At 40.3% G+C, this 12,580-nt stretch overlaps 1 protein-coding gene across 52 annotated transcripts in view; it reads left to right on the plus strand.

Moving 5' to 3' along the window:
• Nucleotides 1-12,580, plus strand: part of Ssbp2 (single-stranded DNA binding protein 2) — a 282,626-nt gene that overhangs the window by 57,719 nt on the left and 212,327 nt on the right. For 9 of the 52 annotated variants that reach the window (XM_087625501.1, XM_087625648.1, XM_087625637.1 and 6 more), the window contains one exon: nt 10,040-10,121. In XM_087625501.1, coding sequence (XP_087481627.1) covers nt 10,040-10,121 — 82 coding nt within the window. 52 annotated transcript variants of the gene reach the window in all.

The raw sequence follows: 12,580 nt of genomic DNA on the forward strand, positions 1-12,580 counted from the left end.
TTGTGGTACCTGGCACCATTTTTTTTTTAAATTAGCTTCTCAATCATCATCTGGAAAGAAAACATTCTGAGCAACATCATTAAAAACAGCTCTGATAAAGCACGGTCACTACTACGTATCATAAAGCAGGTACAAGCTATTTTACATCCACATAGGTATGATACAGTACTGTCCTACATCTATAATACTAGAGGATACAATTTAAAAGGCATTATTTGAGACTTGATTCTACTTTTCCAGCAGAGGGCCCAAAGGATGGTGTGACACAGCTTTGTAAAGAAACATACTCTAGACAGGATTTCCTTTCACTAGTGGCACAGTTCTAAGGATTCATTCTCTCCATGAATGTCAGCTAAAACCGTTATTAAAAAAATGAAATATCCCTAGAACAAAACCATATAACCACCGGATTCACATGAAGATGACCTAGTGGAGACAAGCTGGACCTCACCTTACCAACAAGCTATCAAATCTGTTATGTTTAAACAGTGAGACCTCCAAGGAAGGAGATGCCAAGTAGTGCTTCAAAGCTTCGGACCACAATCAAACACAGCATCCTTTTCAACAGAAGCAGAAGCTAATCTGAATATGCTCATGGATGCTGACATCAACATTTAATCATCTCCTCACTCATCCAGGAAGAGGGGGAGATCAGTTACTACTGTACTTTATTGTGTTCAACCAAATCACCATGTTACAAAAATAGCAAGCTGCCATCATAAAAAATAAGGCTCCTCTATCCAGCACCAGATAGCATCATTTTACTTTCAAGCCTAGAAATTGCACACTTGTATATAAACCAATCGAAGATGAGGATTGAGAGTTCATCTTGGTGGATTTTTCCTTTGATGAATATGAAATGTCCTTCCTTATCTTTTTTGATGACTTTTAATTGAAAATTGATTTTATTTGATATTAGAATGGCTACTCCAGCTTGCTTCTTCTGACCATTTGCTTGGAAAGTTGTTTTCCAGCCTTTCACTCTGAGGTAGTGTCTGTCTTTGTCTCTGAGGTGTGTTTCCTGTAGGCAGCAGAATGCAGGGTCCTCATTGCGTATCCAGTTTGTTAATCTATGTCTTTTTATTGGGGAGTTGAGGCCATTGATGTTGAGAGATATTAAGGAATAGTGATTATTGCTTCCTGTTATATTCATATTTGGATGTGAGGTTATGTTTGTGTGCTTTCATTCTCTTTGTTTTGTTGCCAAGACGATTAGTTTCTTGCTTCTTCTAGGGTATAGCTTGCCTCCTTATGTTGGGCTTTACCCTTTATTATCCTTTGTAGTGCTGGATTTGTAGAAAGATATTGTGTAAATTTGGTTTTGTCATGGAATATCTTGGTTTCTCCATCTATGTTAATTGAGAGTTTTGCAGGATACAGTAACCTGGGCTGGCATTTGTGTTCTCTTAGGGTCTGTATGACATCTGTCCAGGATCTTCTGGCCTTCATAGTTTCTGGCGAAAAGTCTGGTGTGATTCTGATAGGTCTGCCTTTATATGTTACTTGACCTTTTTCCCTTACTGCTTTTAATATTCTTTCTTTATTTTGTGCGTTTGGTGTTTTGACAATTATGTGACGGGAGGTGTTTCTTTTCTGGTCCAATCTATTTGGAGTTCTGTAGGCTTCTTGTATGCCTATGGGTATCTCTTTTTTTAGGTTAGGGAAGTTTTCTTCTATGATTTTGTTGAAGATATTTACTGGTCCTTTGAGCTGGGAGTCTTCACTCTCTTCTATACCTATTATCCTTAGGTTTGATCTTCTCATTGAGTCCTGGATTTCCTGTATGTTTTGGACCAGTAGCTTTTTCTGCTTTACATTATCTTTGACAGTTGAGTCAATGATTTCTATGGAATCTTCTGCTCCTGAGATTCTCTCTTCCATCTCTTGTATTCTGTTGGTGAAGCTTGTATCTACAGCTCCTTGTCTTTTCTTTTGATTTTCTATGTCCAGGGTTGTTTCCATGTGTTCTTTCTTGATTGCTTCTATTTCCATTTTTAATTCCTTCAACTGTTTGATTGTGTTTTCCTGGAATTCTTTCAGGGATTTTTGCGATTCCTCTCTGTAGGCTTCTACTTGTTCTCTAAGGGAGTTCTTTATGTCTTTCTTGAAGTCCTCCAGCATCATGATCAAATATGATTTTGAAACTAGATCTTGCTTTTCTGGTGTGTTTGGATATTCCGTGTTTGCTTTGGTGGGAGAATTGGGCTCCGATGATGCCATGTAGTCTTGGTTTCTGTTGCTTGGGTTCCTGCGCTTGCCTCTCGCCATCAGATTATCTCTAGTGTTACTTTGTTCTGCTATTTCTGACCGTGGCTAGACTGTCCTATAAGCCTGTGTGTCAGGAGTACTGTAGACCTGTTTTCCTGTTTTCTTTCAGCCAGTTATGGGGACAGAGTGTTCTGCTTTCGGGCGTGTAGTTTTTCCTCTCTACAGGTCTTCAGCTGTTCCTGTGGGCCTGTGTCTTGAGTTCACCAGGCAGGTTTCTTGCAGGGGAAAAGTTGGTCCTACCTGTGGTTCCAAGGCTCAAGTTTGCTCGTGGGGTACTGCCTAAGTCCTCTCCGCGGCGGCAGCAACTGGGAAGATCTGCGCCGCTCTTTCCGGGAGCCTCCGTGCACCAGGGTTCCAGATGACGTTTGGTGTTTTCCTCTGGCGTCTGGATGTGCACAGAGTGCAGTCTCTTCTGGTTTCCCAGGCGTGTCTGCCTCTCTGAAGGTTTAGCTCTCCCTCCCACGGGATTTGGGTCTATTGGTTCTATTATAGGCATTTATCACTTTATTTTAGAGATTGCCAGTGAAAACTGGATATCAGATTTTAACTGAATATAGCTATTTTTTCCCTTTAAAAACAGAGTATTAATTATGCAGCCTTGTCAGGCTTCTGTGTGCAGCCAGGCTGATCTCAAACTATTGATCTTCATCTTTATCTAGCTTCAGAGTCAGTTACTTGATTTGTTTTAGGTAGGTTTTGGTGATATATGAAATAAGATTGTTAAAAATCTTACATAAAATAAAAAAATCTGAAATAAAATGTTAAATAAAGGATGAATTATGTGGTGATCAGCAGGACGTGCAAGGTTCAGCAGTTGAGTTTGTCCCCTTTAGGCTTTATGTTTCTTAGTGTATGAAGACGTGAGCAGGGAACTCTGCTTGTTGCTCTTCCCTCAGTGTTTTAATGGACATCCTTTCAGAAGGTGGTGTGTTGTTATCAGAGGAAGTACTTCTAGATATTCCCATTAATACAGCTGACTGCAAGTTACCAATATGAGAACGTCAACTGCAACTTTAGAACTACACTGTAGAGAAACCACTCCGCTTTAAAAGCAACTTTTAACTTTAAAAAAGAAACTCTAATAACAGGAACCCACCCCCAATCCTCTCAAGACTTCTATTCCCCAGTGCAGAGAGATGCCTTTGCATTTCTTTCCCATTGTCTGTGAGAGGGATTTTCTTCCTTCATGTTTGGTATCCATGGCAATGACAGAAGGAAACAAGTGTTCACAACAGTCATAACAGGAAGGAGAGATGGGCTCCTGGGCCTGGGAGGAAGGGTAGAGCAGTATAGACAGATCATTCTGCAGACAGAGAATCCGGAACACCCACAGAGGAAGGATCAGATTTCAGAGATGAGGTACTATAGGAATTTAGTGCTTACGACAGTGTCCTTTGCCTTTCAGAAGCTTTGCAGTTTTATGAGATCCCATTTGTCGATTCTTGATCTTAGAGCATAAGCCATTGGTGTTTTGTTCAGGAAATTTTCTCCAGTGCCCATGTGTTCGAGATGCTGCCCTAGTATTTCTTCTATTAGTTTGAGTGTATCTGGTTTGATGTGGAGGTCCTTGATCCACTTGGACTTAAGCTTTGTACAGGGTGATAAGCATGGATCGATCTGCATTCTTCTACATGTTGACCTACAGTTGAACTAGCACCATTTGTTGAAAATGCTATCTTTTTTCCATTGGATGGTTTTAGCTCCTTTGTCAAAGATCAGGTGACCTGTCCCACGCGCGACCTCTCGCCGGCAAGAAACATGCAGGTACATAGAAATCCTTGCTGTGACCAAACTTTTATTTTAATCTTAAGGAGAAGCCTCCGCACGCCAACATGGTGCGCTTATATACACCCTAGCGTGGCGCATCCACACCTGATTGGTTGGTTACCCATGATCTCATAAGGCACGCCCCGGAGTGGGCAAAGACCTGGGACGAAGGCACTCTTGCACATGCGCCCAGTTAACTTCCTGAAAGGGAGTCGGCTGGCGCGGCGAAGGCTAGCACCATCTTGTAATGGCGGAGGCTATTCTGGCCTCCGACGTGGGGCGCAGTGGAAGCCAGCGCCATCTAGTGGTGGCGAATGTTATTGTAGCCCTCTACATCTCACCCTTATAATTTATATTATTTTATTATATTATATTTATTATATTATTATTTATTATATTATATTATTTTATAACAGTCATGATCACCCTATCGCATGCAATGAGGAAACCTCAGCGATGTGGAAGGGCTGATCAAAGGATCAATGAGTCTCTCTCATCCCAGTGCAATGGATCCACAGATCCATGGGGTGTAAGAGCAGAGAACTCAGATACAGAGAGCGAGAGTCTCTCTCATCCCAGTGCAATGGATCCACAGATCCATGGGGTGCAAGAGCAGAGAATTCAGATACCGACTAATTCCTGAGCATAGATAAGCAAATTCCAGGGGAGGCCCCTTGTACAATGGCCACAAATGCTTGAGTGATAACTGCCTTGTCACGTTTCTGTTGAGATCTGAGTTTGCAAACCAACCATAGTATGAACACTAATCCACAGCATAGGGTTGCATCAAACAAAGCCACTCCCGATAAGTAGTGGGCATCGCATTTGGTCCTCCTCAGCTGTTACCACCAAGGGCCGTATTCAAGCCGGTCCTATAATAAAATTTAGAATTCCCAATTGTTAGCAACTACTCCCGAAAGTTTCTTGGTATGAATTACCAAGTAGCTAGGAGGTAGAGTATAGTATAAAAAACAGTGGTAGAAAATTGACCATATAATTGGTCAAAAAACGGGCCTCAACAGGTACAGAAAGATAGAAATAATCCCATGCGTGCTATCAGACCACCACGGCCTAACGCTGGTCTTCAATAACAATAAGGGAAGAATGCCCACATATATGTGGAAATTGAACAATGCTCTACTCAATGATAACCTGGTCAAGGAAGAAATAAAGAAAGAAATTAAAGACTTTTTAGAATTTAATGAAAATGAAGGTACAACATACCCAAACTTATGGGACACAATGAAAGCTGTGCTAAGAGGAAAACTCATAGCGCTGAGTGCCTGCAGAAAGAAACAGGAAAGAGCATATGTCAGCAGCTTGACAGCACACCTAAAAGCTCTAGAACAAAAAGAAGCAAATACACCCAGGAGGAGTAGAAGGCAGGAAATAATCAAACTCAGAGCTGAAACCAACCAAGTAGAAACAAAAAGGACCATAGAAAGAATCAACAGAACCAAAAGTTGGTTCTTTGAGAAAATCAACAAGATAGATAAACCCTTAGCCAGACTAACGAGAGGACACAGAGAGTGTGTCCAAATTAACAAAATCAGAAATGAAAAGGGAGACATAACTACAGATTCAGAGGAAATTCAAAAAATCATCAGATCTTACTATAAAAGCCTATATTCAACAAAACATGAAAATCTGCAGGAAATGGACAATTTCCTAGACAGATACCAGGTATCGAAGTTAAATCAGGAACAGATAAACCAGTTAAACAACCCCATAACTCCTAAGGAAATAGAAGCAGTCATTAAAGGTCTCCCAACCAAAAAGAGCCCAGGTCCAGACGGGCTTAGTGCAGAATTCTATCAGACCTTCATAGAAGACCTCATACCAATATTATCCAAACTATTCCACAAAATTGAAACAGATGGAGCCCTACCGAATTCCTTCTATGAAGCCACAATTACTCTTATACCTAAACCACACAAAGACCCAACAAAGAAAGAGAACTTCAGACCAATTTCGCTTATGAATATCGACGCAAAAATACTCAATAAAATTTTGGCAAACCTAATCCAAGAGCACATCAAAACAATCATCCACCATGATCAAGTAGGCTTCATCCCAGGCATGCAGGGATGGTTTAATATACGGAAAACCATCAACGTGATCCATTATATAAACAAACTGAAAGAACAAAACCACATGATCATATCATTAGATGCTGAGAAAGCATTTGACAAAATTCAACACCCCTTCATGATAAAAGTCCTGGAAAGAATAGGAATTCAAGGCCCATACCTAAACATAGTAAAAGCCATATACAGGAACCCAGTTGCTAACATTAAACTAAATGTGGAGAATCTTGAAGCAATCCCACTAAAATCAGGGACTACACAAGGCTGCCCACTCTCTCCCTACTTATTCAATATAGTTCTTGAAGTTCTAGCCAGAGCATTCAGACAACAAAGGAGGTCAAGGGGATACAGATCGGAAAAGAAGAAGTCAAAATATCACTATTTGCAGATGATATGATAGTATATTTAAGTGATCCCAAAAGTTCCACCAGAGAACTACTAATGCTGATAAACAACTTCAGCAAAGTGGCTGGGTATAAAATTAACTCAAAGAAATCAGTAGCCTTCCTCTACACAAAAGAGAAACAAGCCAAGAAAGAAATTAGGGAAACGACACCCTTCATCATAGACCCAAATAATATAAAGTACCTCGGTGTGACTTTAACCAAGCAAGTAAAAGATTTGTACAATAAGAACTTCAAGACTCTGAAGAAAGAAGTTGAAGAAGACCTCAGAAGATGGAAAGATCTCCCATGCTCATGGATGGGCAGGATTAATATAGTAAAAATGGCCATTTTACCAAAAGAGATCTACAGATTCAATGCAATCCCCATCAAAATACCAATCCAATTCTTCAAAGAGTTAGACAGAACAATTTGCAAATTCATCTGGAATAACAAAAAACCCAGGATAGCTAAAACTATCCTCAACAATAAAAGGGCTTCAGGGGGAATCACTATCCCTGAACTCAAGAAGTATTACAGAGCAATAGTGATAAAAACTGCATGGTATTGGTACAGAGACAGACAGATAGACCAATGGAACAGAATTGAAGACCTAGAAATGAGCCCACACACCTATGGGCACTTGATTTTTGACAAAGGAGCCAAAACCATCCAATGGAAAAAAGATAGCATTTTCAGCAAATGGTGCTGGTTCAACTGGAGGTCAACATGTAGAAGAATGCAGATCGATCCAAGCTTATCACCCTGTACAAAGCTTAAGTCCAAGTGGATCAAGGACCGCCACATCAAACCAGATACACTCAAACTAATAGAAGAAAAACTAGGGAAACATCTGGAACACATGGGCACTGGAAAAAATTTCCTGAACAAAACACCAATGGCTTATGCTCTAAGATCAAGAATCGACAAATGGGATCTCATAAAACTGCAAAGCTTCTGTAAGGCAAAGGACACTGTGGTTAGGACAAAACGGCAACCAACAGATTGGGAAAAGATCTTTACCAATCCTACAACAGACAGAGGCCTTATATCCAAAATATACAAAGAACTCAAGAAGTTAGACCGCAGGGAGACAAATAACCCTATTAAAAAATGGGGTTCAGAGCTAAACAAAGAATTCACAGCTGAGGAATGGCGAATGGCTGAGAAACACCTAAAGAAATGTTCAACATCTTTAGTCATAAGGGAAATGCAAATCAAAACAACCCTGAGATTTCACCTCACACCAGTGAGAATGGCTAAGATCAAAAACTCAGGTGACAGCAGATGCTGGCGAGGATGCGGAGATAGAGGAACACTCCTCCATTGTTGGTGGGATTGCAGACTGGTACAACCATTCTGGAAATCAGTCTGGAGGTTCCTCAGAAAATTGGACATTGAACTGCCTGAGGATCCACCTATACCTCTCTTGGGCATATACCCACAAGATGCCTCAACATGTAAAAAAGACACGTGCTCCACTATGTTCATCGCAGCCTTATTTATAATAGCCAGAAGCTGGAAAGAACCCAGATGCCCTTCAACAGAGGAATGGATACAGAAAATGTGGTACATCTACACAATGGAATATTACTCAGCTATCAAAAACAATGACTTTATGAAATTCGTAGGCAAATGGTTGGAACTGGAAAATATCATCCTGAGTGAGCTAACCCAATCACAGAAAAACACACATGGTATTCACTCATTGATAAGTGGCTATTAGCCCAAATGCTTGAATTACCCTAGATGCCTAGAACAAATGAAACCCAAGACGGATGATCAAAATATGAATGCTTCACTCCTTCTTTAAAAGGGGAACAAGAATACCCTTGGCAGGGAATAGAGAGGCAAAGATTAAAATAGACACAGAAGGAACACCCATTCAGAGCCTGCCCCACATGTGGCCCATACATATACAGCCATCCAATTAGACAAGATGGATGAAGCAAAGAAGTGCAGGCCGACAGGAACCGGATGTAGATTTCTCCTGAGAGAAATACAGAATACAGAATACAGCCAAATACAGCAAATACATAGGCGAATGACAGCAGCAAACCACTGAACTGAGAATGGGACCCCCATTGAAGGAATCCTAGAAAGGACTGTAAGAGCTTGAAGGGACTTGAGACCCCATATGAACAACAATGCCAAGCAACCAGAGCTTCCAGGGACTAAGCCACTACCCAAAGACTATACATGGACTGACCCTGGACTCTAACCTCATAGGTAGCAATGAATATCCTAGTAAGAGCACCATTGGAAGGGGAAGCCCTGGGTCCTGCTAAGACTGAACCCCCAGTGAACTAGATTGTTGGGGGGAGGGCGGCAATGGGGGGGGATGGGGAGGGGAGCACCCATAAAGAAGGGGAGGGGAGAGGGGGATGTTTGCCCGGAAATCGGGAAAGGGAATAACACTGGAAATGTATACAATAAATACTCAAGTTAATAATAAAAGAGAGAGAGAGAGAGAGAGAGAGAGAGAGAGAGAGAGAGAGAGAGAGAAGAGGTATGGAGAGAGAGACTTAAAATGGAATAATTATGTATTTGAAAGTTCATATATGGATATAAATTATTAAAGATTTCTAGTTTTTGTGAAAAAAAAAACCAAAAAAACAGTGGTAGGAGACAATGCTTTGGTTTCCTGCCATTAAGAATGACATTAGAGAATAGAGAGGCGGTTCAGTGAATAAGGATAATTTTTTGGTCAACATGAGTGTCTTAGTTACTTTTCTACTGCTATACAGAGACTCTGTTACAAGGACAACTTACAAAAGAAAGCATTTATTTTGGGGGCTTACAGTTTCAGAGGGGTAGAATCCCTGAGCATCATGGCCAGGAGCATGGCATCAGTCAGGGAAGCACTAGAGCAGTAGCAAAGAGTTTACATCTAATCCACAAGCAGAAGGCAGAAAGAGAGGACAAGGGTAGGGGGTGGTTAACTGGAATGTTTGGGCTTTTGAAAGCTGAAAGCCCATGTTCTGTGACAACTCTCCCCCAATGAGACCACGCCTTCTAGTCCTTCACAAACATTTCTACCAACTGTGACCAAGGCTTCAAATGCACACACGGGGGGCATTTGCACTGAAATCCTCAACTGCATTGATGGTCTGAATTCAAGCCCCCAGATCTGTGTAAAAAATTGCTTGTAGCTGACTCGTGTTCTTATAGCCTCACAGTTTTGTGTGATGGTGCACAAAGGTGGGAATTATTGAGGCTTCTGGGCCCCAGCATAACCCAAGTTCAGTGAGAGATTGTGTCTCAGAGGTGTACTATGGATCATGATAGAGCAAGACATACATTCTTTTTTAACCTCTCTTTGTGTACATAGGGTACTCATTTGCACATACATGTGTATACATCATGCATAAACCCTAAAACTGATCATTATTGCTTATAGGTTATAATAGTTTTTTATAGGTTGATTGCCAAGAGTTGTTCTGATGATTGATGCTTGATTTTTGTCAAATGTGTTGTATATTTTATGATCACTTATTTTCTTCAGCCTACTGATATTGACTGTTGTTATTTCAGTTTTAAAGGTTGAACCACCCTTGACTACCTGGAATCAACCTCAGTTGTGCTATCTGTGTGTTTTCTTCTCCTCCATCCACTGGTGGGTTGACTCCCTGCTGCTTTGTTTAGCAGGGTTTCACATCTGGAATTGGGAAAGCTGTGAAAAGTTTTTACAATGACTGTCTGATTTTCAATATTGTGTAATGCTGGCCTGTAACAAGGTAGTAGTTTCTTTATTGGCCTTTATAGTATGGAAGAGATTATAGAGAATTGGTACAATATCTTTGTTAAATTGGTATATCTTTGTTACACATAGAATTTCCCAGTAAACATATCTTAGCCAATTGCTTTGTACTTGCTCGAGTTTTAAATTATTGATTCAATCTCTGTAACAGATATAAACATATTGTTGTTTTTAACTCTTCTGTGATTGATCTATTCTGTCTTTCAAGTGACTGGCTGCTTATTTTACATGAATGTAGCTAGGTGTTTGTGTGTATACAGTTGCTCATGGCATTTACATTATCGCTTCATTGTTCAGAAGGCTCGCCGTAGTTATTATATACGAGGAGTTTGTGCTTTCTGTTCCTCCAACCCCAACCTCCAGCTAGCCCTGGTAGAGCGTTAAGAATTTTGATTTACTTTTTGAAGGAATTAGATTTTTGTGCCTTTTTTTCAATTCAGTTGATTTCAGATTTAATTTCTATTATTTCTTTTCTGCTCACTTTGGGTTTAACTTGCCATTTCCCCATTTTTCTGTGACATGAGTTTAGGTTCTTGAGTTTAGCTGTTACTTCTTTCTTTGGTTTTCTTTTCTTTTCTTTTTTTTTTAAAGATTTATTTATTTATTTTGTATATGAGTACACTGTAGCTGTCTTCAGACACACCAGAAGAGGGCATCGGATTCCATTACAGATGGTTGTGAGCCACCATGTGGTTGCTGGGATTTGAACTCAGGACCTCTGGAAGAGCAGTCAGTGCTCTTAACTACTGAGCCATCTCTCCAGCCCCCTTTCTTTGGTTTTCTAAGCACTCTTCTTTTTTTTAATGTCCCATGTTTTTATGTGAAGTGTATTTTTATTTTTGTTAAGAATATTTTACAATTTTTCTAGGAATTTGTCTTTGATCATATATTTGGAAGATTTGGAAGTATGTTATTTAGTCTTAAATTGTTTGGAATTTTTTCTAGCTACCCTTTTCTCACTAGTTTCTGATTTCTTGTCTTTTTCTTTTTTGTTTTGTTATTCGGAGCATATAGTGCATTCTTTCTGTTCTTTTAAACTTAGTGACAGTTGTTTGATTATGCAGAAACTGGTGTATATTGATAATACCCCAGGCGGGCTGCTTTTGTCAGAAGAATTAGCCTGTAGTTGTCAGTTGTATCTGGTTGGAAAGTGGTGTTTAATCCATCTATGTGCACATTGATTTTATGCTTGCCTATCCCAGATGGAGTGATGGGTCGGCCTCTTCTGAGGGTGGGCTCGTCTGCTTCTGTTTGCAGCACTCTCAGTTCTTATCTCGGGTTTGTCACTTCATTGATAAGGTTTGCTGTGTACACATCAAACACAGTTTGGTTCATACTCCTGAGAAGAGTGGCTGCAGACATCTTACAGTCTCCAATGCAGAAGGGTTTAAAGTTGTACGTGCAAGGTGGAGGGGGAGAGAGGGAGAGGGAGGATTGAGATTGAGTGTGGTTGAGGGAGAAGATCATTTACCAGGGCTCATAGCGCATGTGCTTGTTGTGATGATTGGGAATCTCCACTGTATCTCTCCTAGGCGTTGGCGTGAATAGGAAAAGCTGCCCAGTAAGAACTAGACTGGGCACAACAGTGAGCTGCAGAGTTTGCAGATGTTTAGGACAGTCAATTAAGGAAAAAGAAACTTTGGCTAAATTATTTTAATTGTATTCTTACATTATATTTTGATATACCAAGAACACCCTGAAATGGCATAGTGATCTGATTAGTACCATGAACTTATTATAACACATTTTCTATTTCAATGACTTTATAATTGTCAATATTAGTATAATTTATTCCTTTCAACTGTTTTGGGATAAAAGTACACTTTAAAATTATAGTGCTGATTAGGTTAAAAGGAATCAATTAATATAGGCCATAGAAATTATCTGTGCCGGAAAGCTGACAGCTGGGGAGTTTCGAAAGGGCACATGTGCTTAGAACTTCACTCTATTTTAGATAAACTCTCTGTAGTGATGGACTTTGTACCGTTTATTAGTTGCAACTCTCCTTGCCTTGTAATTTCCTTGCTGAACTAGCTGACAAGGCGTCAGTTGGCTATTCCTTGATGGTTAGGACAAGGCATTTCTTTAACATCCTTTTATTTTACCTTACTTTATGTGGAAACTTTGGAACACTGGTCCTGGGGAACAGGAGGGAACTGCACAGGCGCGCTTTGGAGACACAGTTTGTCTCGTTCGAGGGATGCAGGAGGATTGGAGATATCTGTGTTAGCTTTAGTACCTAAAGCTCAGCTTCCATAGGTTGAGCTTGCCACTCTCTTCTTTACCTGGTTACAAAGTAACACTCGTGGGCAGTA

Source organism: Rattus norvegicus, chromosome 2 (assembly GCF_021556685.1).
Source record: "Rattus norvegicus strain SHRSP/BbbUtx chromosome 2, alternate assembly SHRSP_T2T, whole genome shotgun sequence".
NCBI lineage: Eukaryota > Metazoa > Chordata > Mammalia > Rodentia > Muridae > Rattus > Rattus norvegicus.